Here is a 27,835-nt window from a genome sequence, read left to right as displayed (position 1 = left end):
CACTGCAATGTAGTAGGATACGCAGGAATACATAATAAAGTATTCCGTGTGGGGCATATCAACTTGTAGCAGTGTATATGGATTTGTATATTTTTTCTGCCCTTCACTTCAATGGGCTATTGAGTGTGTAAAGAGTTGATCCAAAATGGAAGGTTCTAAGCAAATGTTGTCAGGAATAATCACTATTTATAGGTTAGATAACCACTATCATGTTGTATTGTTGAGCAATACATGATGATCAGCTATTGCTCAATCACACCAATAAATGTATAATTACATCACAGGGATAAAATTCTTACATAAAAGATGTTTCATTATTCACAGCTGCTATATGATTTCTATTGTATACAAAAAAATCCTTACTGTTGCTTTTTAATTATTAATATTATGTTTACATAATATCAGAATGTATCAGCATCGAGCCAAATTGCTCTGGTCGGTCATTTTTTTTTCTTCAAAGTCCACTTGGTTTGTACATTTTGGTGGCACACCAAGTATCCACATTTTGCTAAATGAGTCTAGAGGCGTAGGCAACCTTCGGCATTCCAGATGTTTTGGACTACACCTCCTATGATGCTTTGCCAGCATTATGGGTGTAAGAGCAATATGGGGGATGTAGTCCACAACATCTGAAGTGCCAAGGTTGCCTACCCCTGGGCCGCCAGTTGCCTGACATATAAAGTGTTAACATACACGAATTATCAGATATTCAGAGAGAATTCAAAGAAGATTTAAAGCCATAATATTAGAACTGGGAAAATGTCCTTAGTCAGTTGTTCTAGTTTGGCTACTTGAATTACCTTTAAATTCCCGACAATTATGACTTCAGTAAATAACCCTCACAGACTGTTATGAATCTGCCGGGAAGCCATATACAATGATACAATAAGACATACATTTTATCTATTATTTTTCACTAGACTCTATATTTTTAGCCTGGACTAAAAGTTTCCAGATAGCAAAGTCAACAAAAGTTCTCTGGCATTTAGAAAATTAATCATTCTCCTGCAAGATTAAATGTACTATACCTGTTCTGTCTCCGCTTCCAGAGACATTTACTTTTCTTGCCAGGGGAAATACTGTACTGTTTCACAAGTAAGTACTCTTTAAGTTGATTTGTGTAGAAATAATTGGGTTTAAAAATATTTAGTTAAAGTCCAAATCAAGTTTTTCGGTTTAGCTTGCTGTATTTGATTTTGCGCTTATTTAAATAACACATTTTATAGAAATGATTTGAATTAAAGTGGGATACTTGCAACATACATCTGCATTTATTTAGGAAACAAAAAAATGTGTGCAGGCCTAGTCCTATTATAATCTGATAAGGATTTAACCCACTGTGTACCAAGGGAAGTGCAATGTATAGAAATGCACTAATAAGTAATTAACACGAACATGGCACGCATAGTAGCAAGTTATATATATATGTATTAAAGCATTGATAGATAACAGTAAATGGTACAATGCTATCACCTTGATTTCTTCATAAGCCAGGTAATACTGAAATCCACTTTCAGTATTATAGAAGGGCAGTGGGGCAGTTAAGGAAAATGACATTCTTTTAATGCCTGTAGTTTGTTTTGTTTGATTTCCATTTCAGAACCCAGGAGAGTATTATTCGAAGATTGTTTTAAAATGACCAGACCGTTCATTGTCTTCTTTTTTGTGGCCCTTGCTGGAATTAGTATAACATTCAGTTTTGCGAGCCCTCCGGCTGACACCATTACAGACTTTGCTTTGGATCTACACCGGTCAATTCAATTAGATTACATGGGAGAGAACATCATTTTTTCCCCACTCGGCGTTTCTTTGATTCTTGGAATGATAAGGCTGGGAGCAAGTGGTGCAACTCGACATCAGATACAAAGAGCATTAAAACTGCAGGGAAATCAAGAAAGTGAGTCTTCTATTTATTATTCCCACACCTGCAATTCCTACATTGTGTTCTGTAAATTTGTAAGGCAAATCAATGCCACTTTCTCCTTACAGTGCATAGGGGAGGGCTGGGTGGGTAAAGCTAGCCTCATATACCCTCGTGTCATTACAGTACAAAAGAATACATTTCAGCAAGGCTCTCAGGTGAAATAAAAATGATGGGCCTGTAAATGTAGTCTATATGTTTTGCAATCTTTTTTGGACATACTATCAATCATAGATGAACACTTTGAAATATTGGATAGTACAATCCTTTTGCATGAGAGTGACAGCACTGATCATTCCCAGCATTTTTTTTTTTTTAAACCTTTTTTTTACCATTCTATCAATTCCCATGCTCCATTTGTTAGCAAGGCTGACTTTCCATATCTCAAAATAAAACTCTTTGCAACATCCAAAAGGCAAGTTGAAACTGTATAATATAATGCAGAGTTATACAGCATGAGTACAATATAAAAAGGTAGTGAAACTGCAAAAATCAAGGATCACAAACTTAACCCCTTAAGGACACATGACATGTGTGACATGTCATGATTCCCTTTTATTCCAGAAGTTTGGTCCTTAAGGGGTTAAAGGGACACTCTAGGCACCCAGACGACTTCAGCTTAATGAAGTGGTCTGGGTGCCAGGTACCTCTAGGATTAACCCTTTTTTTTTATAAACATAGCAGTTTCAGAGAAACTGCTATGTTTATACTGAGGGTTAATCCAGCCTCCAAATCCTCTAGTGGCTGTCTCACTGACAGCCGCTAGAGGCGCTTGCGTGATTCTCACTGTGAAAATCACAGTGAGAGCACGCAAGCGTCCATAGGAAAGCATTGTAAATGCTTTCCTATGCGACCGGCTGAATGCGAGCGCGGCTCCTGCCGCGCATGCGCATTCAGCCGATGACGTCGCGATCAAGATGGAGAGGAGGAGGAAAGCTCCCCGCCCGGCGCTGGAAAAAGAGGTAAGTTTAACCCCTTCCTCTCTCCAGAGCCCGGCGGGAGGGGGTCCCTGAGGGTGGGGGCACCCTCAGGGTACTCTAGTGCCAGGAAAACGAGTATGTTTTCCTGGCACTAGAGTGGTCCTTTAACTGATCCTAATCTCCAGATTTATACATTTGGGAAGAATGCTGTGATTTTTTCAGAAACGGGTCTCATAGTTAAAAGATGCAAGAAATGATTGTGTTGAATTAAATGTGTAAAGGAAGCATCTTGCCTCACTGGCACTTGAACGAGAATTAAAAGGAAGTCCTTTCAGGTGTTATTGTAAAAATAAGAAAATTTGTGCATCATACATTCTAATATGTAAATATCAATAAAGAAAAACATTATTTCTATATGCCTGTACAGTGTGCTGAATTGTGCACTAAGCAATACACAAAATATTCTTGATTTTGGATAACAATGTTCGAAAAACTAAAGGTGCTGAGATCCATCAGACCTGACGCTGTTTAGAACGTTCAGTTACAAGGTCTGGTATTAATGATGGTTTCTCCTTGTAGCTTACAATTGATAATGTTCCAAATCATATCATACATATCATGATGTTATATATTAGAAGTGTGAAATGTTTTACAGAAAAATGTTAGCAATATATACAATTATGTTGTCTTTTAACATGATCTAAACACCAAAAAAATGAAGTATGACTTTACATTACCAGCTATTTCTGTATAGAGTTATGGGGTAGATAGTTATACCACAGATAGTACAGGATGCAGTTGTGATGTAAAGAATTAATGAATCGAGGCTGGGGAGATTCCTACACCTCTCTTACAACCTCTTCCAATCTAGAGTGACAAATAACTAGACAATTTTCCTTTAGTCACAAATATTACACAAATAATTATTCTGGAATCCCATTCACAGATGGCAATGCTGTGGTTGATGTATCACATAGAAACATAGAATGTGACGGCAGATAAGAACCATTCGGCCCATCTAGTCTGCCCACCAATAACAACAATTATGGGTTCAAATATTCTGCATAGAGCAGGTATTAGTATGTCTTTGCAAGGCAGGTGCTCTTGACTATTGCATGCCTCTTGAGTTTAGATCCACTGAGCCAAACAAACCAGGAAGTAACAGGACCGACAGTCTAATTGATAGCCATGGGGGTGTAACAAGTTTAATTCATAAAAGTGCAAATTTCAACTGAAATCTGCAATTTTGTGAAATGAAAAGAGTACATACTCTTCACACCTTAAAGTGCTTGAAGTGGTCCTTTAACTTGAGTTAAGTCAGGATCACATGTTTACTAATTATGGTTACTTCATTTTTTTTATATAGATCTGAATGTCAACAGCATACTGATAAAATGACATACATCTACAAACATCTCAAAATATAGCTTTATGTAGATATAGAAAATGATTATGGTTAACTCCTCCAATCTATAGCTTAGTTCTGTTTCTCCTTTGTTAGATAAATTCAAATACTTTTATATTCACACACATGGTCATGTAAGCCCAGAGACTGATTTTTGAGGATTCATTATTCCATAGAGTAATGTCTGATCCACTTGTGGTATTAGTAGCATTTTATGGCGAATAATTTTATTCTACTACATGAACCAAACACATTGTTTACTACTGTAGCGGAGTAGTAGTATTATCCACGGTATCTCCGCTGGTAGACAGGATGAAGCAGGTATAAAACAGGCAAAATGCAGGTAGCGTAGTTACAATCCCTTCCTCCCAAGAACTAGACAACACATAGCTTGGAGGTCAACTGAGGTTTTTTATTACAGGCACAGTATTTATGTGGTTACAAATGTACAGGGTTTCCCAAGTCCCAATGCAGGGTTTGTCCAGTAGGGGGCTACATGGGAGACTGGGTTTTACACATACAATACCCATCATACATTGCTGTACCAAGGAGATAACTATCCCAGAATGCACTAATGGGAGTATCCCTTGGTACAGAGGAACACAGTTTTCACATTAAAATCCATAACCAACACAATATTTGGGCTAGACAATTAGTTAACCATTGATTACATAGCTGGGACCTGGGCACACAGTTAAGTGAACTTGTGCTCAGATCCCAGCACAAATAACCGAACGCCGTTCAGTTTCCCTTATCAGGACTACTTCGTTTAACCGATTGCCTGAATGGAGGGAATGAAAGTCCCGAAAACGGGGTTTGTGTTGCCGAGTAGCCGATTTTAGTTCCAGGCACTCGACGACAAAACCCTGCTGGCTTTCCGCGAACAAAGATGGCCGCCGCCTCGTGTGCGGTACACGAATGGCGGCCACCCGCATCAAACCGCAATTACCTTAGATACAATGTTGCAAAGTACTTAATTGGAGACACACGATCTGCTATGGGTGGTCTCCCATTCGGTACTTTGCTTATCCCACGAACAGTGCGGTGATTCACTGTTCGTGGGTACCCAGGCTTAACATTAGCGGTATTCGTGTGCTGTAACACACGAATGCCGCATACATTGCAAATTACAGAACATAGCAGGAAAATTATACAATTTGGTTTAAAACTACAGTTTGGATCTATAAGTGGCTGGATTTGCCACAACTACTAATCACTTCTTTTAGATCTAATTTTCATTTAGACAAATGAGCTGTTGCACCATTGCAGTGTATGATGCCATGTAATCTCATGGATTACTAATGATCTAGATTAGAAGAACACCTATTTATAATCCATTGAAGTTATCAATAAAACCTGAGTAGTTGGTGGCCATCAAACATTATTTTGAGAAGCACTAGTATAAATGGCAATGTTTGATAAACACCAACAGCACTGAAGGAGGTAGTTGACATTCCATTTGTGAAAATTCCAAAGATTCCAAGGAGAGATGTTGTCAGGGCTCCACGGGCAGCGGTGAGGGGAGGCTGCAATCCGCTTGCAGCACTCACCCTCGGTCCGTCGCTGCCCGTGGTCCCCCCTCCTCTTACCGGGCGGCGAGCGGCGTCCTCTCCTCTTGACACGCCGCTCGCGTCCTCTCCTCCTCCTCCCCCCAGCGGCAGCATGTCTAACGCTGCACGCTGGGAGCCAGCACCCATATCAGTACGCCGGGGTCACTCACGTGACCCGGCGTTAAAGCGACAGTACAACAATCACAGTGGGGGGTATAGATACCCCCCACGTGTGTTTGTTAATTCTGATTGGAAGTTATCCAATCAGAATTAAGGCAAGGATATTTATACTTACCTTTCCTGTCTCTCAGTGCCCTGTTGTGGTCTTTGCTTTAGAGTATTGATACTGAACGTGTGCTTTCTGGTTACGTACTCCCTGGCTTGTTATACTGACCTTGTAACTTTCTCCTACCCTTTGACCTCGGCTTGTTTATCGTTATTCTGTTTTCTGGTTCCCCTTACTCGGCTTATCTCCTGACTATTCTGTGTGTGCTTAGCCCGGCCACTCTAAGGTCCGGTACTGCACACTTTCTGTGTGTGTGTCTGTGTGTGTGTTAGCGTGTTGGGTTCCCCGAATCGTGACAGATGTGATGCATTTTTAGATATGATCCTAGATTAGTAGATACCGATAAATTATGCCACAAATTCCATGAGTAATATAAGAAAGCCTTGTGCTATGGAGTCCAATACTGGCATGAGCATTTGATATCATCCCATGTATGAGGTGGTATCCTGCTAAAAACGGCAACATAAATATGGCAAAAAATATTGGACAAACAAATTAATCTCTGCATATATAAAATGAAAGTAACTGTTAAGCCTAAATTTCACCATAAAAATACATAAAAAAAAAATTCCATGTCAGAAAATTTACAAACCTGCTGTTTTTTTATTATTACCTCTATGAACAAAATAGCCAAATTGATTTAAAATGTACGATTGATCCTTTATTAGAGGGACTATGAAGTCCCTGGAGCAATTATGTTCCCCCGTACCACTGTATTGGTTTCATCTCAGACATGAAAACACCTGTGACATCTGTTATTTGAAACTTTTGTCTATTATGTTATGGTACAGATTGGTAGCCAAAGTATTAAAGACCTCATGCTGAGAATCAACCCTGCTTACTTTCAAGGACAAGAGCATGCTTTGAACTGACTACATATCGATTTATTTACAAAATTGTGTTCTCTGTTTGTTCATTGATCTGTGTATTTTCTCTGATGTTTGGTGTTTGAAGTAATGGTTTGGTATAATTGCTACAATGTGAGGGAGAACAATGACTGTTTTTTACTAAGCCTTTCTGACCTTTTGGCAATTTTTCTATTGCAGAATGGAGGCATTCTACAGTTTATTGAATGGCCCAGTGTGTCTGTGTGTGTGTGTTTGTGCTTTTATAAAGCCTTCTAACATTTTGGCAAATTTTCTATTGCAGAATGGAAACATTCTAAATTTTTCTGAATGATACTTGTATATATGTTTATTGTATTTATTGTATTGTATTTGTATTGTATTGTATTGTACTTTTAAGTGTTCTACATCGCTCAGTGTGAGCACAATTTTTGCTCAAATATATTATAATTATTTCCATTTATATAGCACCAACAGATTCCATAGTGCTTATACGATATAGACCACAGCAGTTTCCAACATTTAGTGGTTTATTCACTAAAGTATGAGTTGAGGGACATTTACAAAATTTGGGTTGACAAGATGAACTGGGCACCATGTCCAACCAGTTTGAGATTTATTCCAAAGTGTTTGTATAGTTCTACATTTTCATTACTTGTCAATTTTCCCTATCGATCCCTTTTATCAATAAATATTGATGTGTATTGGTTTTTAATGTATTTATATTTTGTAGAGGACTTATGCATGTTCAAAGGACATTACAATATGATTATTCATGAACTAAAGTGTTAAGATTCATGAGTGGAGTACATCTCAACTTAATGCCACGCAAAAATGGAACAGACTTCAACAAAAAATGATTTTGTCACAGCTTTTAGCAAAACATACGTGTATGGGATAAAATAATGCAAATTCTGTTACTCCTGATGTAAATGTATTCTTTAGTAAATTTAATGTCCAATCTCTGCAAAATGCAGATAGTGCAAAATACACTACAATCAGATGTTTTCACTTAAGTGTGAATTGTCAAAAATTAAAAGTGCATTTTTGAAAATATTGAAAAATATATCATAATTTGTAAATATAGCGGAAAATATCAAAATACTGAATTATTTAAACATTTGTAAAAAATTATTAAATCATGTTACATAGTTACATATATTACATAGTTACATAGCTGAAAATAGTCTTGCGTCCATCAAGCTCAGCCTTCCTCACATATGTTTTTGCTGTTGATCCAAAAGAAGGCAAAAAGTCTGTAGCGCTTCCAATTTTGAAACAAACTGGGAAAAAATTCCTTCTTGACCCAAAAATAGCAGTCAGGTGTCTCCTTGGATCAAGCAGCTATTACCCCACTAACTAGAAATGATATCCCTGTATGTTATGTGTTTGCAAGTATTTATTAAATTGCAGTTTAAACATCTGTGTGGACTCTGATAAAATCACCTCTTCAGGCAGAGAATTCCATATCCTTATTACTCTTACTGTAAAAAAAAAAAACACTTTTCTTTGCCTTAGATGAAATCTCCTTTCTTCCAGCCTAAATGTATGACCTCCAGTCCTATGTACAGCCCTGTTTATGAATAGATTTCCAGATAATGATTTGCACTGGCCCTGAATATATTTGTATAATGTTATCATATCCCCTCTCAGGCGCCTTTTTTTTTTTTTTACAAACTAAAGAGATTTAATTTTTTTAACCTTTCTTCGTAACTAAAATGCTCCATTCCTTTTTATCAATTTTGTAGCTCGTCTCTGCACTTTTCCTAGTGCCATGATATCCTTTAGAACAGGTGCCCAAAATTGCACAGCATATTTAAGGTGTGGTCTTACCAGCGATTTATAAAGAGGCAAAATTATATTTTCATCCAGAGAATTTATGCCCCTATTTATACATGACAAAACCTTACTGGCCTTAGCAACTGCAGATTGACATTGCATTTTGCTGCCTAATTTGTTGTCCATAACAATTCCCAAATCCTTCTCGTGTGTGGTTATCCCTAGTTCACTACCATTTAGGGTGTAAGTTGCTTGTGCATTCTTGACCCCGAAGTGCATAACTTTGCATTTCTCTACGTTAAATTTAATCTGCCATTTTAGTGCCCAGTCCCCCAATCTATCCAAATCCCTCTGCAGCAAAGCAATATCCTGCTCACATTTTATTACTCTACACCATTACGTTATTATGTTAAAGTGTATCCAAAATGATTAAATCATTTGAAAAGATTATCCAAAAATATTAAATTGAGGCATGTTGGAGTTGCAGAAATTTTCCCATTCAAGTTTTGGGCCTAAAATTTGAAAATCACTTTAAATGCCCACCATGTTTTTTTTCTCTTGCTCTTGTTCATGGAAACAGGATCTCATTTTTTGTGTTCCTCTTGTATTGTCCATGTATTGAAGGGCAGCTTATAATTGTGGGGTAACTATTCTAGCTGGATTCAGGTAAGTGACTGAAGGGGTTTTAACCCCTTCAGCACCATGGGAGGGGGCGGCACGAGGGAGGGGACTCCAGGATTCTGCAGTGCCAGAAAAAAAAACTGGTTTATTTTCCTGGCACTAGAGAATCCCTTTAAAGGGACACTACAGACCCCTAGATCACTTTAGCTGGCTAAAAATCTTTGTGTGAAGAGTGTGTCCTATTTTTTTTTTCATTTAGGAAAGAGTGCAGATTTTAATAGAAATTGACATTTTTATAAATTATCCTGGTTACACCCTTGACTTTTTAAGCAAACAGGTCCTGTTACTTCCTGGTTTGCAATGACTTCTCATTGAGTTTCATTGGAAAGTCTGTGATTGGTCAGACAAAGCAAGTGTGGGCAGGGTTGGAATGGGATGGTTTACAAAGGCATTAGATAAGAGATAGACAGTTTTTCAAGCTGCTTTTAGATATACCCACCTCTTTTACAGGTAGGGCTGTCACAGATCTTGCAGTAACCACCGCCTTCTAGGGTATATAAAGTCCAGGACACAGTCAGCTCGATTTTCCTTTTCTTTATTCAATAAGAAAACAGGTGCTTTAACCCCTTAAGACTGCAGCCAAATGTACAAGTTGTGATCCAAAAAAAACTTAAACAAAACCTGGCATTTGCGCTATATGTCTGTCCAACCGTAATTCACCTCTTTCATATTAAATGCATCCACACTTATTATATATCATTTTATTCAGGGGAAACAGGGCTTTCATTTAACATCAAATATTTAGGTATGGAACATAACTTAATATGAATACAATATAAAAAAATGAGAGAAAATAAGATTTTTTTAAATTTTCTTAGTTCTATGTGACATTCTAACTGTGAATGTCAAAATACTGTTTGCTTTTACTGCAATAAAATACACATATTTGTATTCAGCGATGTCTCACGTGTAAAACAGTACCCCCTATGTACAGGTTTTATGGTGTTTTGGGAAGTTACAGGGTCAAATAAAGCATGTTACACTTTTCAGTTTTTTCACATTGAAATTTGCCAGTTTGGTTACGTTGCCTTTGAGACTGTATGGTAGCCCAGGAATGAGAATTACCCCCATGATGGCATACCATTTGCAAAAGTAGACAACCCAAGGTATTGCAAATGGGGTATGTCCAGTCTTTTTTAGTAGCCACTTGGTCACAAACACTAGCCAAAGTTAACGTTAATATTTGTTTGTGTGTGAAAAATGCAAAAAACGAATTTGAAAGCCAATTTTGGCCAGTGTTTGTGACTAAGTGGCTACTAAAAAAGACTGAACATACCCCATTTCCAATACCTTGGGTTGTCTACTTTTGCAAATGGTATGCCATTATGGAGGTAACTCTTATTTCTGGGCTACTAAACGGTCTCAAAGCCAACGTAACCAATCTGGCGAATTTCATTGTGAAAAAACTGAAACGTAAGCCTTATGTTTGACTCTGTAACTTTTGAAAACACCCTAAAACCTGTACATGAGGGGTAATGTTATACTCAGGAGACTTTGCTGAACACAAATATTTGTGTTTCAAAACAGTAAAAAGTATTACAGCAAAAATATCGTCAGTGTAAGTGCCGTTTGTGTGCGAAAAATGCAATAAATTTCACTTTCCCTGACGATATCATTGTTGTAATACATTTTACGGGTTTGAAACACAAATATTTGTGTTCAGCGATGTCTCCCGAGTAAAACAGTACCCCCCATGTACAGGTTTTATAGTGTCTTGGAAAGTTATAGGGTTAAATATAGTGCTAGCAAATTAAATTCCCTATACTTTCGGCCTGGGTTGTTAGGCAGGTCCCGCTAATTGTAATTAATTAGGATACCTAATTATGTAAAATTATTACATAAATATATATGTAAAATTATTATATATCCACGTGTGTGGATATATATATGTATATATATATGTATATAATTTTTTTACAATTATTTTTATTTATATATAGGTATACATATAGTGATGTATACGTATATACTTAGGTATATACATATATATATATTATTTCGTTCTACGTGTATTTTGATATCAATATATATATTAATATCAAAATACAGTTAGAACGAAATTACACACATATATATATATTTTTAATTATTATTTTTTATTTTTTTATTTATTTTTTTTAACGTATTATTTTTTTTATTATAAAATATATATATATAATTATAATTATGTATATATTTAATCAATATCCTTCTACGTGTATTTTGATATTAATATATATATATATATATAATTATATATAAATATTAAAATACACTTAGTGTGTGTGTATTTAATATATATATAAATGATCTAAGTATATTTGATGTGTAACTGTAATTTATTTATTTTTTTAACTAATATTTTATTTTTATTACAGGAGAGGGGCAGAGATAGTGTCAGCCAGTGATTTTACATCACTGGCTGACACACAGGATCAGTGATCACAGTGACAGGCTGTCACTGTGATCACCTCCTGCAGATCACGGTAATTGGCCACAGGGGGAGTGCCTGGGTGGCCAGGCATGCCCCCCACCGTGATCTGCAGGGGGATCCTGCCTGGAGTTACTATGGGTCAGCCAATAGGCTGACCCATAGTAACTCTGATCGCAGTGACAGGCTGTCACTGCGATCAGATCGCAGGGAGAGGCTGTCTCTGCATTCAGATCGCAGAGACAGCCTCTCCCTGCGATCAGACTCTGCAGATCGCGGTCACTGACCGCAGGGGGACTGCCTGGGAGGCCAGGCATGTCCCCCGACCGCGATCTGCAGATTGAAAATGCCGCGGCTCCATGTGTCAGCCGATTTTAAAATCGGCTGACACATGGTAAATACCGATCGCAGTGACAGCCTGTCACTGCGATCGGAAGCTGCAGACCGCGGTCCCCAGGCACAGGGGGGCTGCCTGGGGGGCCAGGCATGCCCCCCGACCGCGATCTGCAGCGGCCATGTGCCGCCGGCCACGTGGGGGGTAAGACCGCCCAGGACGTACTATGCCGTCCTGCGGCGTTTAGAGCCGCCCAAATAAGGACGGCATAGTACGTCCTGCGGTCTTAAGGGGTTAAATAATAACAAAACAAACAAAATCCCTTGCTCTTACTAGACAGGATATTGCTATCTGCAATTGGGTGGCTTTCCCACTTACTAATTTTCCAAACAAAAGAAATGTCTTTGCAATGAACACAGTTGTCATTCACTCTCCTAGCTGTCTTTTTCTCCCTCACCCTGCAGCAGGCTGCCCTCTTCATTTAAAGGCCTCTCTACTCGTTGACTAGCTACAGGTGAGTGTCAATTAGTTAACTCTTAAGTCAGATCTAAATTGTGGTTTGTTACACAGCAACTAATGCTGTTGGAGCATTGGCCCACCCTACTCTCCAAATACTCCGCCCCAGGGACCCATACCATGTTTTGCAGAACCTCAGCAATGTAGATTGCAAACACTAACATCTTCCCTGGGGCATTTAACTGAAAATTCTCAGGTCGCAGTTTAGCAAATCAGGCCTGATGTATCTTCCATCAACCACAATGCCACTTTTACACTCACACCCCGATGAAAAAAATCTATAATTTAATGCATGCACGTTTTCATTTAGGGTATGTGGCAGAACTACTACTCATTCATATGTTATTTTTCCCCCTTGTTCGCAAATCATGTTTGGGCTTGATTAGAAGAATGTGCTTGTCCCATTCTGAATGTAATAGAAATGAGGCTTAGTTATTAATCTGTGGGTAAGTGTTAGTGTATCTTTAATATGATACTGGAGCACGGGGGGTTTCTTGAGAGCTGCTGACTATTCATATTAATGGACACCTGATCTAGGAGGAAATCAGGACATATGGCAAGTGAGAGAATTAGTTTATACTGAAGACAGACTTCCAGGCCACTTGTGTGTGACTTCTCACACCTCGCAGAGTGGCTCAGTTGTGGTCCCAGCTTCAAAGAGGAATTTGGATTGTAAGCTCTGACCTCCTTTGCAATCAAATTAGCCTCTTTTCAAAATGTATATTCGGAGTGTTTTAGAATATTGTGTATTTTTCTGTAGAGGATCCTGGGAGGAAAATCCCTGTATTATTGTATGGAAGACCCCATGTAGCGGTCTGTGCATAAAAGCCGTGTGTCTTCCAATAAACCTCAGTTGACTGCCAGGACTATGTTTCATCTGGTTATTGGGTGAATGGATGCCTGTATGCTTTAATGGTTCCAGAGTGGCTGAAGGAAGGAATTAGTGGAGTTAACCAGTCGAGTTACCCGTGGTCCGCTACATGGTATATCTACTAAACAGTGATTCTTTAAATTTACTTTGTATTTGGGCTGTGGAGGGTCCCTCTAAAGGGTTACTCCAAGTACCATGACCACTTTGGTGATTCGAGTTCTGGGCTCACTACTGTCAATTCATTCCACATTGGATGTCTGTCATTGATACGCATAGCATGCAGGCTACAGACAACCAATGGTGGCATGCCCCCCTTTCAGACTGGAGGGAGAACTTGACCTCAATGCAGGATCACAGGTAAGTTTTTTGGCTTAAATCTTTATTTTTTATCGGGGGGGGGGGGGGGGTGGGAATACAATGTGCGATACTAGGAGGGCTGATTCTGGTGGGTACAAAAGCACCCAGGTACTCTGCTAGATAAAGGCGGATTGGCAGGGTGTGTAATGTTAGGTCCCTATTAAGAACACCATATGTGTTCCCTATTAAGGGTTAATAAGTGTGTAGGGGTTTAGAAAAATACCCCTCTCCATCTCATTAGACATTTTATCTTTTGGCCAAAAGCAGCAAGGGAAATTGTTGGTGTAGGACTCACCTAATAGTTTTTGCCTTGACGTGGCAGGTGAGCTTAAATTTGAATGGCTATTATTGTGATACTACAAAAACTGTATACTATGGTCATTGCTGCCGCCCAGGAGTAGTGCGAGTTTGAGCGCAGGACTTATTTTTGGATATTTGAACTTCCAGCTTTGCCGCCCGGTCTCAACCCCTGAGGAAGCAGAGCCTAACGAGGGATGGGACCTAACATGATAGGGCTAAGCCTAGCGCTGCACTCCTGTCCATCCGCCTTCATCTACAGAGAGAGCCGGGCACTTTGCACCCACCCAGGATCGGCTTTGGGTATTAGCAAAGAGAACTCTGACCAAAAACAGTTTTTGATTGAGTAACCTTTCAAAGCTGCAGGGTCTCTTCTAAAGTATGGAATTCAGTTATCCAGACAGCATACCTGTGCAGTTGGGATGATGACCTCATACCTAAAACTTTACCATAGTTTGTGTTTCTTATGACTGTATTCCCAGGCCTCAACAATATATTGCCTCTAACGCTACTTAGTACACAATATGCACTGGTAACATTATATATGGAAACAACTTATGGTAATGGTCACGACATCCAGCTAGTGGAACAGTTGTCACACCTAAATACTCTGAGCTCCAAGAAAGAAGTACAAGCTGAGCATGAAAAACATTATTTTGGTCTGTAAATTGGATACTTTGACAAAATAATGCATGACAGCTATATCACCAAACACGGGAATGTTTCACTGTAACCTTGTAACACTTTGTGGGTCTCTGCAGAATATGTTTACTAAAATGGCACATTTCTAAAAATAATTGGATATAACATCTTAAATAACACATTTTTTTCCTACCTTTAAGTAAATGAGAATAACGCTTAGTCCTTTGGTAATATAAATGGAAACAATTATCTTTAAGCATCAAAATAATTGTTTGTGATTACTTTTTTCTATATTGCAAAGAGTAACTAGAACAAAATCTAGATAAATCTTACTTAAAATGTGTCGTGTCAAGGTGAGCAACTGCAATCAAATTCTCTTCCTCGTGTAATATTGGAAAATTGCGTTCTACACCTTCGTTATGTTTATTCCGATCATTAAAAGCCACTAAAACACAAATCATTTTCTCTAGGTGAAGAGTTTCCTGGGCTACAGCCTCTTCTTGCAGTCATCTCGGAGGAAAATAAAGAATTTACATTTAATCTTGTGAATGCCCTCTACCTTCAAGAAGGATTCCGCGTGAAGGAAAAGTATCTCCATAGCAACAAGAAATTCTTCAAGAGTGCAATAAAGTCGGTGAATTTTCAAGATGCAAAGGCATCTGCTGAAACAATAAGTGCTTGGGTAGAAATGCAAACAAATGGTAATCTATCCATTCTGATGAACTAAAATGATGTTTTCTAATTGACTATTTAGTTTGCAGTTTCCGATACTATGGCAATGGAAAGTTTTACTCTTTGAGCACCAAAGTTTTGAGCACCAAATTACTGCATGCAAGTGTCTAATCAAAACAGAGAAGCCGCAGACAAGCAATTATTATACGTAATACAATTGTATATAGAGGAAGTTAATATATGCCTATTAAATCTAAGAATAATCTATTTGTACAGCACGTTTACCCTGTGGGGTTCAATATGCAAGGGTACATGAAAAATAGAGAGAAATTCAAAAGATGATATGTTAAAACTAATATTAAATGGGAGAAACATGTTGCTAGTCCCTAATAGATATTGGTTAGATTTGAAGATTTTTGGTTTACTTTTTGGAGAACACCAACGATGGGTCCTCTTTGAGTAAAATGGCAAAGAACTCAAAATTGTAGGAGCAGCAAAGCTCCCTCAATATAGCTAACTGTTTGTTCTACTCGAGAATGCGAATTTGAGCTGTGCAGGTTAGGGTGACTCTATCACCTGAAACATCATTTACACACATCAGTATTAGTATTCCCAAAACTTGAATGCTATTGTCAAGAGAACTAAACACCAGTAAGTGTTGCTGTAGATAGCACCCAGGGATCAAATAATTTTTAACATGGACGTGGCCATGCTGGACTCCCAGTGACTGTTTAAATATTATTAAAGGGAAACTATAGTGCCAGGAAATCAAACTCGTTTTACTGGCAGGCAGAAAGTGGTTTCCAGCAGATGCTAGGTAATGTTTGTTATAAACATTGGTATTTAAAATTAAAGCGGCACTGTCATGTCGAACTTACCTTTCCCCAATCGATTCCTCTTCTCTCCCTCTGTCAGGATATGTTTTTCATTTCTTCCTGTCTGCTTTAGTTTTCTTTAAAACACAAGACAAAGTAGGGACTATTTGTCTTATGGAGGTTTCCTACGCCTGACCATCCATGACCAGTGGATGAGCAAAGTGTGCTCCGTTTCCTGTGGTCAGAAACATTTTCAATTCGGTACCTAGCTCGGATCGGAATGTCATTTGAATTAATGAAATTCCGATCCGATTTGTGACGCAGCTGCATCGTGCAGCCACTTAGTAGATAGCTCACTAATTTCCACGGTATTAGGGAGCTATCTACCAAAAGGCTGAAAGACCTAAATTGGTCTTTCAGGCAAATTTACTAATACTAAGTAAAGATTACTATTATTTGTAAATTCTGCCCCTACTCGCTATATGGCGAGTAGGGGCATGTCTACTAAACAGTGAGCAGCCTGTGGTTGCTCATTGTTGTAAAAAAAAAAAGCCCACTAGGGTCTCCCCTCCCGAACCCCGCCATTGCTGCATGGGTGTGGGCGTCCCCCCCGGCACACACCTATGAGCAGCAGCTGGGGGCTCTAAGTGAAAGTCCCCCCCCCCGGCCTCCACCCATGAGCGGCAGATGGACATGGGGCGCTTCTATTTTTACATATTACAAGGAAGGAGCTGTGTGCCGATAGCTCCCTCCTTGTAATAAACCAAACGAACAAACGAAGAGGTCTTCGTTCATTCGTTTGAAATTTCTATTCATTTATTCGTCTCTCTGACAATGAATGAACAGATGAAATTCCCATTCGCATGCCCAAGTGTTTAACTGGGCATGCGCGGGAATTTCACAGCGCCACAGGGACTTCATCTACCCACACAAAGATGGCGGTACCAAGGACCTAGGTCCAGGCATGAAATAAATATGCAAAAATAGGTGATATGGTGGGCTTAGGGGCATTTGGGGGTGGCTAGGGGGACAATTTGATGTAGTGGGGTCGGGAGGGTGGTTAAAAAAAAAAAAAATTAGCCATGACAGTTCCGCTTTAAGGTGGCCAGGTCTCCTTTTTACTTGCATGCTTGTGGGAAAGAGTGTCTACGTTTTTGGCAGCACTAATGTAATGTGAGTTTGAATGCAGGACTTATTTCTGTGTGTGTTTTCATTTGCTTTTATGTTACACAGCCATGTTACACCCTCCCCCCCACCCACAAATATGTGCCATATTTTAATGGTTAATTTGTTTGTAGATGTTCATAAAATACTCCTTTATGTCTCAGAGATTGTGTCTTTGAGCTGTAAGCAGCAAAGTTTATTGTTAGCGTTGGTCTCATCTAAAAGGCCTGCTTTGATGCTGTAGGTGAGCTTAGATTTTGATCTAAAAAAACATTATTTAAATGTGCATAGGAATTTTTGGTATTGTGCTAGTAACTTTTGTTTTGTTTAGTTATAAGTATTTAGGCTGATAAATATTATAGTCATTGCTTTGACCCAAGACTGATGGCAGTCAGTATTAAAGTAGCTGACAATTTAACATGAACTTAATAGCCAAACTGAAAGAATGCCTGACTCAGAGATTTGGCTATTTTGGTCAAGCCTTTTAAATTGACATTGAATTCACTTTCCATTCACAGTTTAATGAATAACCTTGTTAGCGACAAATAGAAACTAACATTGAAACTGTATAAGAATTACATACATCAAAAAATATTGATACATGATAATCATGCATTGTGGCGAACAGAACCTCACCACTGGCTTTTGGAGGGGCCTGCTTGCCAGCCTCCTGCCCAAGGACTATGGCCACTGTATTAGACCTTGGTTCAGGACTGTGAAAAGGCTCCGTTCGTACATGAGATGTACTGAGCAGATTGTACTTATTCTGTACAGTTATCGAACAAACTCCTGAACAGTTTGACCACCCGTAAGTGGAGTGTGCAGCTCATTACCCCTATTAACACCTCTAAACCACACCTTAATTAATGATCGGCGGTGTGATCGTTGTTCGTATTGCTGAACACATGGTGGTGGCCATCTTTAGCCGCGACCGCTCGACGGCGGGACACTCAACGGCGCGAACACCGCTAGAACTTCCACTTCCAGCGAAGTTCAGTAAAACATGTGGGAATTGAAAGGCGTTTGGTGGTACGCTTTTGCGATATTTTGTACTCCTGAAAGAGACCGACCGCACAGCCTGATTTCATGGAACTCTTTTTGGGCAGAATCCTCGTGTGTGATCAGTCAAATTATGACTTCAATGGTAATCCCGAACCCCTGAACCGATCTGGGTGATTTTTGGATATGCTGGTCACACAGATCAGGGCTATCAGGGGATGTGACTTTTGTGGGGTTTCCATGTGTTTTGGGGGTACTTTTTGGATACTGTTAAAATGTATGTTTTCTGTGTCTGGAGATAATTGAGTTTAGTACAGTTCCTGACTCAATTATCTCTCAGGCACAGGGGAGGGATTACCCTGTTTTGTGTGGGAGTGTCCTGTACCTGGGAGCCAATGTAATTATGTGTATATTTCACTGGAGTTCCCTCTCAGGTCCAGTGGGGAATGCCCCTGTAATATGTTATGGAAAACCCCTTGCATGGGGACTTGCATATAAGGCCAGTTGTGGCTGCCATAACAGTCCCTCTTCACCCTCAACATAGAGCCTCGTCTCATGTGTGGAGGGAACTCTGAGGATTGCTATACTGATTATACTCCCTTGGATTATAATCACTAGCTCATGTAATAACTATCCTGCTTTACTCTCTGGATTGGAAGAGGTCTACCCACTGGAAGCTGGATCCTGGTCTTGGGTCCAGGGTGGGTGGAGGACAACGAGACCCCAACCAAGCTGTAACACTGGCTGCGGAGATGACGGTGATTATGATGTCTGGTGGAGTGCTTGGAGTACTTGGTGAGCACTAGGAAGCATTGATTGTCGGAGGCACCCAGTTGGGGTGCCAAGCGGTCCGCCACATGCATATAACGATAAATAATTATCAAATAATCCTTTGATATGTTTATAAAGCAACAACTTTGAAAAACAACTTGTAGTTCCATAAATAAAAATGAATAACTAAATGCAGGTATACACAGTAAGAAATTAAAATCAACTTTCCTCTGTCCCTCTTAATGACACATGGAATGCTAGGGATTTTCCTAACCCATGAATATGCTATAGAAACTCAGGACCTGTTTGTATAACATTTGCTGCTATTCAGGAATTAATTACCTTTTGTTTCTGCGTATGGAGCACTAGCCACACCTCCCCTGGCTGTGACTCACACAGCCTGCATGCAAAAAAAAAAATGGTTTAGGTTCCAATCAGATGTTAATTGGCTTTAGAAGTTTTGAACTCCTGCTCTGTAAAGTGAACTTTAATCACACACAGGAGGCTCCTGCAAGATCTAGCAAGCTAGTAACAGTGCAGGAAATACGTCATTCTAAATTAAGGAAGTGTAAACATTAGATCTCTTTTTACAGGAAGTGTTTTGCAAAACTATGCAAATCACATGCAGGGAGGTGTGACTAGTGTGGCATAAATAAAGTGATTTAGCTCCTATATGACAGAAAATTGAGCAGAAAAATGCAGGGGCATGATCTATGCACCAAAACTGCTTCATTAAGCTAAATACAGATACATAGTAATATGGTCTAAAAAAGGCTTAAGTAGATTTATATTTCCTGATGCTTATAAATTCCACATTCTGCTTGGGCTGAGATGCTGATTTTTTGTCCTTGTGGCGAGAAATTAATTTGCTAATCACAACTGGGATCCCACGGGAACCACCATAATTAGCTAATTAGTTATACGCAGGGAGTCTACAAATTCCCCATACCACAAGGCAGCACTTTTAAGCCCTATGCGGTATTCATACGTGGCTTGCAAAAAAAATGGAGAAGAGGCAAACTTGCCTTTAGGGCCACTATTAGACAAATCCCTTGTCATGTTGATAGTCCTGACATGTCATTGCCACTGAAGGGAATATGTAGGTACTCTGATATAAGAGTGTTCTTTATTAATTCTTGAAGTGTGTGTCAGGATAATTAAATGCTTTAACTCTACTCATTTATAGGTGCATAGGGTACATCTGTTGTGTGTATATTTTTTCTCACGTTACATTAAAAATAAACTGTGGGAATATCATCTCCGGAACCAAAAGGTGTTTTCCATGTATCACAAGTCAGCAAAATAAACAGAGTTTGGGCAATCACATGCTCCCTTCTCACAGTTACAGCTAATCATTAATACATGCTGTGGGCTTGTGTGTATACATTTGGAGTTAACTGTTCAAAGCAGGAATATCTATTTCTTTTTTATTTAAAGATATCCGAAATAAAAGAGTGAGAGGGGAATATGATATCAATGTCTGTTCCTAGAAATATCTTTATAAATATGCAGGTTGTTGTTAGTGGGCTATTTTTGTTTACTTGCTCATATTCAGCAGTAGTTTCTTGATGATATTCAGTGGTTAGCACTGGTGACTGGCACTCATCAAGTTAATGTAGACCATACTCAGCTGCTTCTGCAGAGTGAAATAGGATAATGCATTTTTAAAGAGACACGATAGTCACCAAAACAACTTAAACTTAATGAAGCAGTTTTGGTGTATATATCATGCCCCTGCAGTCTCGCTGCTCAATTATCTGCTATTTAGGAGTTAAATCCCTTTGTTTATGCAATATGCAGCCCTAGTCAAAACCCCCAGACAAACACAGCCTTCCTAAACACCTCATGTAAAGAGTCATCTAATGTTTACACTCCCTTTATTGTAAAGTCTGTTTAATTTAGAATTTCTTATCTCTTGTTCTGTTAATAGTTTTCTAGACCATGCAGAAGCCACCTGTATGTAATCCAAGTTCAATTTACAGAACAGGAGATAGAAACTTTAAAAGCAAGTTACATCTGATTAAAAAGGAAACCATTGTATTTTCATGCAGGCTATGTTAGTCACAGCCAGGGGAGGTGTGGTTAGGGCTACATAAATAGAAACAAAAGTGATTTAACTACTAAATGGCAGTGAATTCAGCAGTGAAACTTCAGATGCATTATTTATACACCAAAACATTAAGCTAAAGTTTCTTTGGTGACCATAGTGCCCCTTTAAGATAGGGTGTGTGCAGGGTGCTTCACCTCAAATTGATCCTAATTGTCTGTCTTCCTTTCCAGAACTATGGACAGTGAGAAGTAAAGTTATCACTCATTTTCTTTAGCCTCAGTTGAGCGATGCTTCATTACATTGGTCACTGAAGCTATTATTATTTTAGGGATGCCGCTTAAAATCTGTGGAAAACAAAATATTAATAATTCTATCCAAGCTATTATATGGTTGGCATTTTACAGAAGTCTGCTATCATATCAAGGCTAGTATGCTCCAGGTATAGCAGTTTAATAGAACCTGTTATTTTGGATCCAGAAGGTGTTGACAGCCCGTTCTGCAATGTACTATGCAACTTGTGATATTAAATTGGGATTGGCAGCGTGAGATAAATGACTTAATAACAAAACAAATAGTTTTATTCCACAATGTTATATCTTCCCCAAGTGCTTGTATCAAGAATTGGAATCAGAATATGCAATTTCCATAATACTAGTATAGAACATTGTATTTCTCCAAATACAAAAGCAGGGAACACTGACAGGTACAATCTGAAAAACACATTTTAGATCTAATAAAAAAAAAAAAAAAAAATCCCTTAAAGGGATACTCCATAAATGTTATTATTACCATATTTTACAATACATTATAACAGTAATGGATTAAAAATAAATAAATTCATTAATAATAATAATAATAATAATAATAACAATAACGATAAAAATAGAAATTAATCTTGCAAACACCAAGAAATGGGTAAAACCTCTGAATCACTCCAGTTCTACTCATTGTTTTAAACAGATTCATGTATGTATCCATGACTTTCAAATGGCCAAAGGATTTCACGCCAGATAAAATTCAAGCAGTCAGATCTGATCAACTGAAATAAAACTGCCAATAAAAGTGCATCGGAAGCACATGCTCAGCCTTTTTAAATGACTGACAGGGTTAGTAACAGGGATATTTCCCACGCTGGTCTTGAGAAAAGTGAGGCTTGCCTGTTAGCTCTATGATTGGTTGACTTACAAACCAAACACATTGATTTGGAGGAAATGGGAGCAACTTTCCCTCCTGCATTCCTTGGTCAATGCCATTTTATTAAAATTGTACTAGTGCTCAAATTTCTATTCTCTTTTTTTTTTTTTTTTTGAGGTTTTAATACTTTATTCGATATGCAAGTAGATACAACAGTGCCTGTATCACCACAGCAGCATTGGCAGGCTCAATGTTTATGATCATGACAATAGTACGGTGGCCAGCTGGGTTTACCTATAGTATTTTACAGGAAAATAGCAATCAATACAAGTAATACAGCATATAATAACTGTTCGAGTAATTACATTGCATTACAGGGCTCAGCAGCTGGTCCTTGAGCATACGTAGGTCGTATCAGACCAGGTGCGTCCCTGATAGGTGTGCAGCTAGGTGGTATTGTACTCGTGTACTCGTGGAAGTTGTGAGGAAGCTGCGAGGGGTAGGAGTCAAGTGTGCCAGCATGTTGCCCTGTAGGGGGGAACCTGGGAGAATTGGGAGTTTATCTGCTTGACTTGGATCTAAATATGGCAGCGTTGTTTCGATCGTTCTGATCACTGTGTGGTGGCGTGGGTGGTGCCGTGTTAGGGTGAATAACTGTTGCTCCTGCAGACGCTGTGCGGCAGGCTTGTGGGGATGGGTTTAGTAGGTGGGAAGGTGAACCAGGGAAGGGGGGGAAACGGGGAGGGGGGGCCATGGGGGCAAGGCATGGCCCATCTGTCTTGTTTGTTTTGTGCGTTTTGTGCATTTGTGCCAACACCAATGTGTCTTGGAGGTTAGAGTGTGAGTTGTGAAGATAGTGGAGGGTGGGCGGGGGTAAACCAACAAGAGGGGTGTGGGGGATCGGGAGCACTATACTCAGCAGTCCCCATTTTGTGGGTCTTGTGTATCCTGTGTGTGGTTCCTTCAACCTCGGTTGCACAGAATTGTGTTATTTGTTGGTCATGAATGTGTCCCAGGGCTCCCAAACTTCCTGGAAGAGAGTCTGTTTGTGGGTGATGGAGGCATGAATTTCCTCTATGTTCCTGAGTGTGTCTACTCTGGTGAATTATTCCCTGATTGATGGGGCGGTTGGGTTTTTTCATTTTACAGGGATGAGCAGGTTGGCAGCTGTTACAAGGTGTGTGAGGAGAATTTGTTGTGTTTTGGGGAGGGCATGTGGGAGTATCATAAACACCAGTGCTTGTGGGGTAAGGGGCAATTCGATTGAATCCCCGTCATCGTCATGATCACTTTTACTATATTATTCCAGTATTTCTGGATAGTTGGGCAGAGCCACCATGTATGTGCTAGGGAGGCTCCTGGCTGGGAGCATTTCCAGCAGGCATCCTGTGTGTTGGGGAAAAGGATATGGATTTTATATGGTGAGTAGTGCCATCTGGAGATTCTCTTATAGTTACCCTCTTGAGTAGCAGTACAGTTTGACGGAAAATGGTCTTCCATTGGGGAGCAGTGATTTGAATACCTAGGTCTGTGGACCATGAGTCAGTGAATTGAGGTAGTGTGTTGTGATGGTCAGACCCAAGGAGTTTAAAGAATGTCGAAAGTTGTTTGGTTTTAATGTTATTCGACTTACAATGTATCTCGAAATCTGAGAGAGTACGGGAGCCCCCATGGAGTGTAGGGTTGTCTCTTATGAAGTGGGTTACCTGTGCATAGTGGAGAGTTTGCATCATGATGGGGACTTCTTGTCCAGTTAAACTGGTCAGGGAGCGGATGCGGTGTCTCTCTAGCATGGTGCTTAACTGGAGAAAAGTCTTATCAGGTGTGTTTTGGAGATGTTGGTATGTCTTGGCCTGCAGACCTGGTGGAAAGAGGGGGTTGTATGTAATGGGGTATAGGGGGGATGGGTGGGGAGATATACCAGCTGTTTCCCGTATGCGTGTCCATATCTGGAGTGTAGGCAGGATCGTGGGGTGCGTGGCGTGGCTGGAGAGAAGGTTTGAGGGAACCGCTTTTTTGCCATGGAATTGTGTGTAGGGGGACAGTAAACACAGAGCTTTCTAGCTGAGTCCATTGCCGGATTGGGGGATGAATCAACCATTCGTAGACCCGCGATAGAATGACAGCTTTGTGGTACCTCTCTAAATGTGACAGCCCCAGACCGCCTCTGGTTTTGTGTCTGGTGAGGGTTTAGTATGTGATTCGTGGCTGTTTATGTGCCCATATGAAGGTTGTGAACAGAGTTTGGTGAAGAATGCCCTGGGTATAGCTATGGGTAGGGTCTGTAGTAGATACAGGATCTTGTGGAGGGTGTTCATTTTGAGGATATTGACTCTACAGAGCCATGAATACTGTGGCTTGTGCCAATCAAATTTCTATTCTGTGTGTGTGTGGCAGTGTATATGTATATGTGCATACATCTCAGCATTCAAACTCCAACACTACACACAAATACACCCCTGCTTTCAAACGTCAACACTACAGTCTGCAGTGTAGACTAGGGTACATTCAGATTTTCAGATACAAAAGGCTGAAGTGCCCACAATAAAAAAAAACTTTCCCAGCAGCCTAATTTAGAGATGTCTCTCAAAATATTTCATAGAGTCTTTTTGTCACCCATGCTTTTCAATTTTAGATTGGACTCCAACGATTGTCCAAAATATTCATATGGGAACGCTGACTTAATGCTTTGATTTTGGTACTGACTCTCAGTTTCTTCTATTTGGTTGCAAATTCATTAATTTGCCATTCTATATTCTGGCTTGCTACTAAAGGCTTACAACCACCATTTTTTTAGGTGGTCTTAAGCTTTTCTCCACAAAACCAAGTTCACTAAAATGTTTTTTTAGCTAATGGCTGTTTACCTTAAGGGATAAAACAGCCTTCTTTCCAAAATAATGAATTGATTCTTTTTCAGGATCACTCTCCCATACAGAAGCCAAAAACAAACATTCTTAATAAAGTAGACTTATTAGTCCTCCTTCTCTCAGGATATGTGTTCCTATTTGTAACCAAACACTTAGTCTTATACATGAGTCTTGCTCCTGTGTGTTGACTTATCTCACTCCATGAGGTTTGGCTTACCCTCATGTCTGATTGGACTTATGGAGTGTTCAGTATGTGTACCCTACTAGTTAGAAGGCCCTATGTCCTACAATTGCCTGTAGAAATTAAGCTACTGGCAATAAGTTCTTAGACAATGTTGACATTGCTTATTTTCTGTCTTGTAATGAAAATAAAGTTAAGAAAAAAATTCAGCCTGACTTACCAGTTGTGCATATGACTGCTGTAGAATTGTCTCAAAATAAAGCTACACAAAAGAGGTTCTACTCCTAGAGTGATATATTTTTCTTTTAGTCATTGTCTTGGAAGTTGGAGACAGCAGAGTTTATGAATTATGGAAAAAAACTGATTATATTTTGTACAAAGCTCATATGTGTTCTTGAAACTTAAGAAGCCTGCAGTGTCCCTTTAAAGCTTATTTTCAGTAGCATCAACACATTTATACAAGATGCCACCATAGAACTCCGATCACTTTATATATGACCTAGAATAGAGATAACACATTGTCAAAAACCTTATGAATATAACCGCACAAGAAGATAAATTCATCACATTGACAGAATGGCATAAAGAGCTCCAAGATTGTCAAAAGCCTGTTACAAAAAATGTATGAATGGAAATTGATCACTGAATAGACTCTTGCAGAAAATAAAACCAAACCAAGCAATATAATTCACAGCAAACTGCATCAGCACATTTGTGTGATCAAAGTCAAACACGGCAGCCAAATACATATTATTACAGGATCATGTTCATGTAAAACTATATTTTTTTGGTTACATGTAGTGTTGTCGTGAACCCGAAATTTTCGGTTCGCGAACGGCGAACGCGAACTTCCGCAAATGTTCGGAACCGGCGAACCGCGCGAACCGCCATTGACTTCAATGGGCAGGCGAATTTTAAAACCAACAGGGACTCTTTCTGGCCACAATAGTGATGGAAAAGTTGTTTCAAGGGGACTAACACCTGGACTGTGGCATGCCAGAGGGGGATCCATGGCAAAACTCCCATGGAAAATTGCACAGTTGATGCAGAGTCTGCTTTTAATCCATAAAGGGCAGAAATCACCTAACATTGACACCTGTCCTCAAAGCCCAGCCCTGATACACACCGACACAGTGCAGAATAGAGACTGTTCCCCCTACATAGGGTCACTTGGCAGATATGGATTGGCACCTGTCCTCAAAACCCCTGATACACACTGACACAGAGCAGAATAGGGACTGCTCCTCCTACATAGGGTCACTTGGCAGATATGGATTGACACCTGTCCTCAAAACCCCTGATACACACTGACACAGAGCAGAATAGGGACTGTTCCCCCTACATAGGGTCACTTGGCAGATATGGATTGACACCTGTCCTCAAAACCCCTGATGCACACTGACACAGAGCAGAATAGGGACTGTTCCCCCTACATAGGGTCACTTGGCAGATATGGATTGACACCTATCCTAATGATCCCTGATACACACTGACACAGAGCAGAATAGAGACTGTTCCCTGTCCACAGAGACCATGATACACACTGACACAGAGCAGAATAGAGACTGTTCACCGTCCACAGAGACCATGATACACACTGACACAGAGCAGAATAGGGACTGTTCCCCTTACATAGGGTCACTTGGCAGATATAGATTGACACCTGTCCTCAAAACCCCTGATACACACTGACACAGAGCAGAATAGAGACTGTTCCCTGTCCACAGAGACCATGATACACACTGACACAGAGCAGAATAGAGACTGTTCACCGTCCACAGAGACCATGATACACACTGACACAGAGCAGAATAGAGACTGTTCCCTGTCCACAGACACCATGATACACACTGACACAGAGTGTCCGCGTGAAATAGGGCCGTGAGTAATGACGTCACGGGTAGCCTGCCCATAGTATCGCATAGGGTGGAAGAGCTGATAGGACATCTGAAACGTATTGGGATGGAGATGCTTAATTGTTCTCCAAAATGCTTGACACCACCCCATAGTGAATCTCTGCAAACTTTAATACCATCAGAGGAGGAAGAATGTGGCAGCCCACTGGGATTATTCGAAAAATTTCAAATTGATGATTTTCCAGACCCTGGGGTTGACATTAGTCCAGATTTACATCTTGTGACCCATGAGGATGTTCCAGGCACTACTTGTGAAATAAAGACAGATAATAAAGTGAATGATCCTTCTCCTTGGGACTTGCACCCTGTCGTTGAAGGTGGAGTAGGCAATGGCAAGAGCATGCTGTGGGTAGTCAGTGCAAACACTCTCTTCCCGGTGAATAATGAGGAGACTAACTATGATGACGTTATTTGCGTTGAAAGTAATGATGCCAGAGATCTTTTGAAACCAT

General features: G+C 39.7%; 1 protein-coding gene across 2 annotated transcripts in view; it reads left to right on the top strand.

Annotated features, from left to right (window-relative positions):
* Positions 1-1,017: 1,017 nt before the first annotated feature.
* SERPINI2 (serpin family I member 2) overlaps positions 1,018-27,835 on the top strand; it is a 91,393-nt gene continuing 64,575 nt past the window's right edge. Inside the window, exons 1-3 of one of the 2 annotated variants that reach the window (XM_063441035.1) lie at positions 1,018-1,095; positions 1,601-1,897; positions 15,285-15,515. In XM_063441035.1, the coding sequence (XP_063297105.1) occupies positions 1,636-1,897; positions 15,285-15,515 (493 nt within the window). In that variant the 5' untranslated portion in view covers positions 1,018-1,095; positions 1,601-1,635. Of the gene's footprint in view, positions 1,096-1,574; positions 1,898-15,284; positions 15,516-27,835 lie in introns of both variants that reach the window. The other variant, XM_063441034.1, reaches the window with a different exon arrangement.

This window comes from Pelobates fuscus, chromosome 2 (genome assembly GCF_036172605.1).
Source record: "Pelobates fuscus isolate aPelFus1 chromosome 2, aPelFus1.pri, whole genome shotgun sequence".
Lineage (NCBI taxonomy): Eukaryota > Metazoa > Chordata > Amphibia > Anura > Pelobatidae > Pelobates > Pelobates fuscus.
The sequence above is the reverse complement of the archived record's forward strand: the minus strand, read 5'-3'. Positions and strand labels throughout refer to the sequence as shown.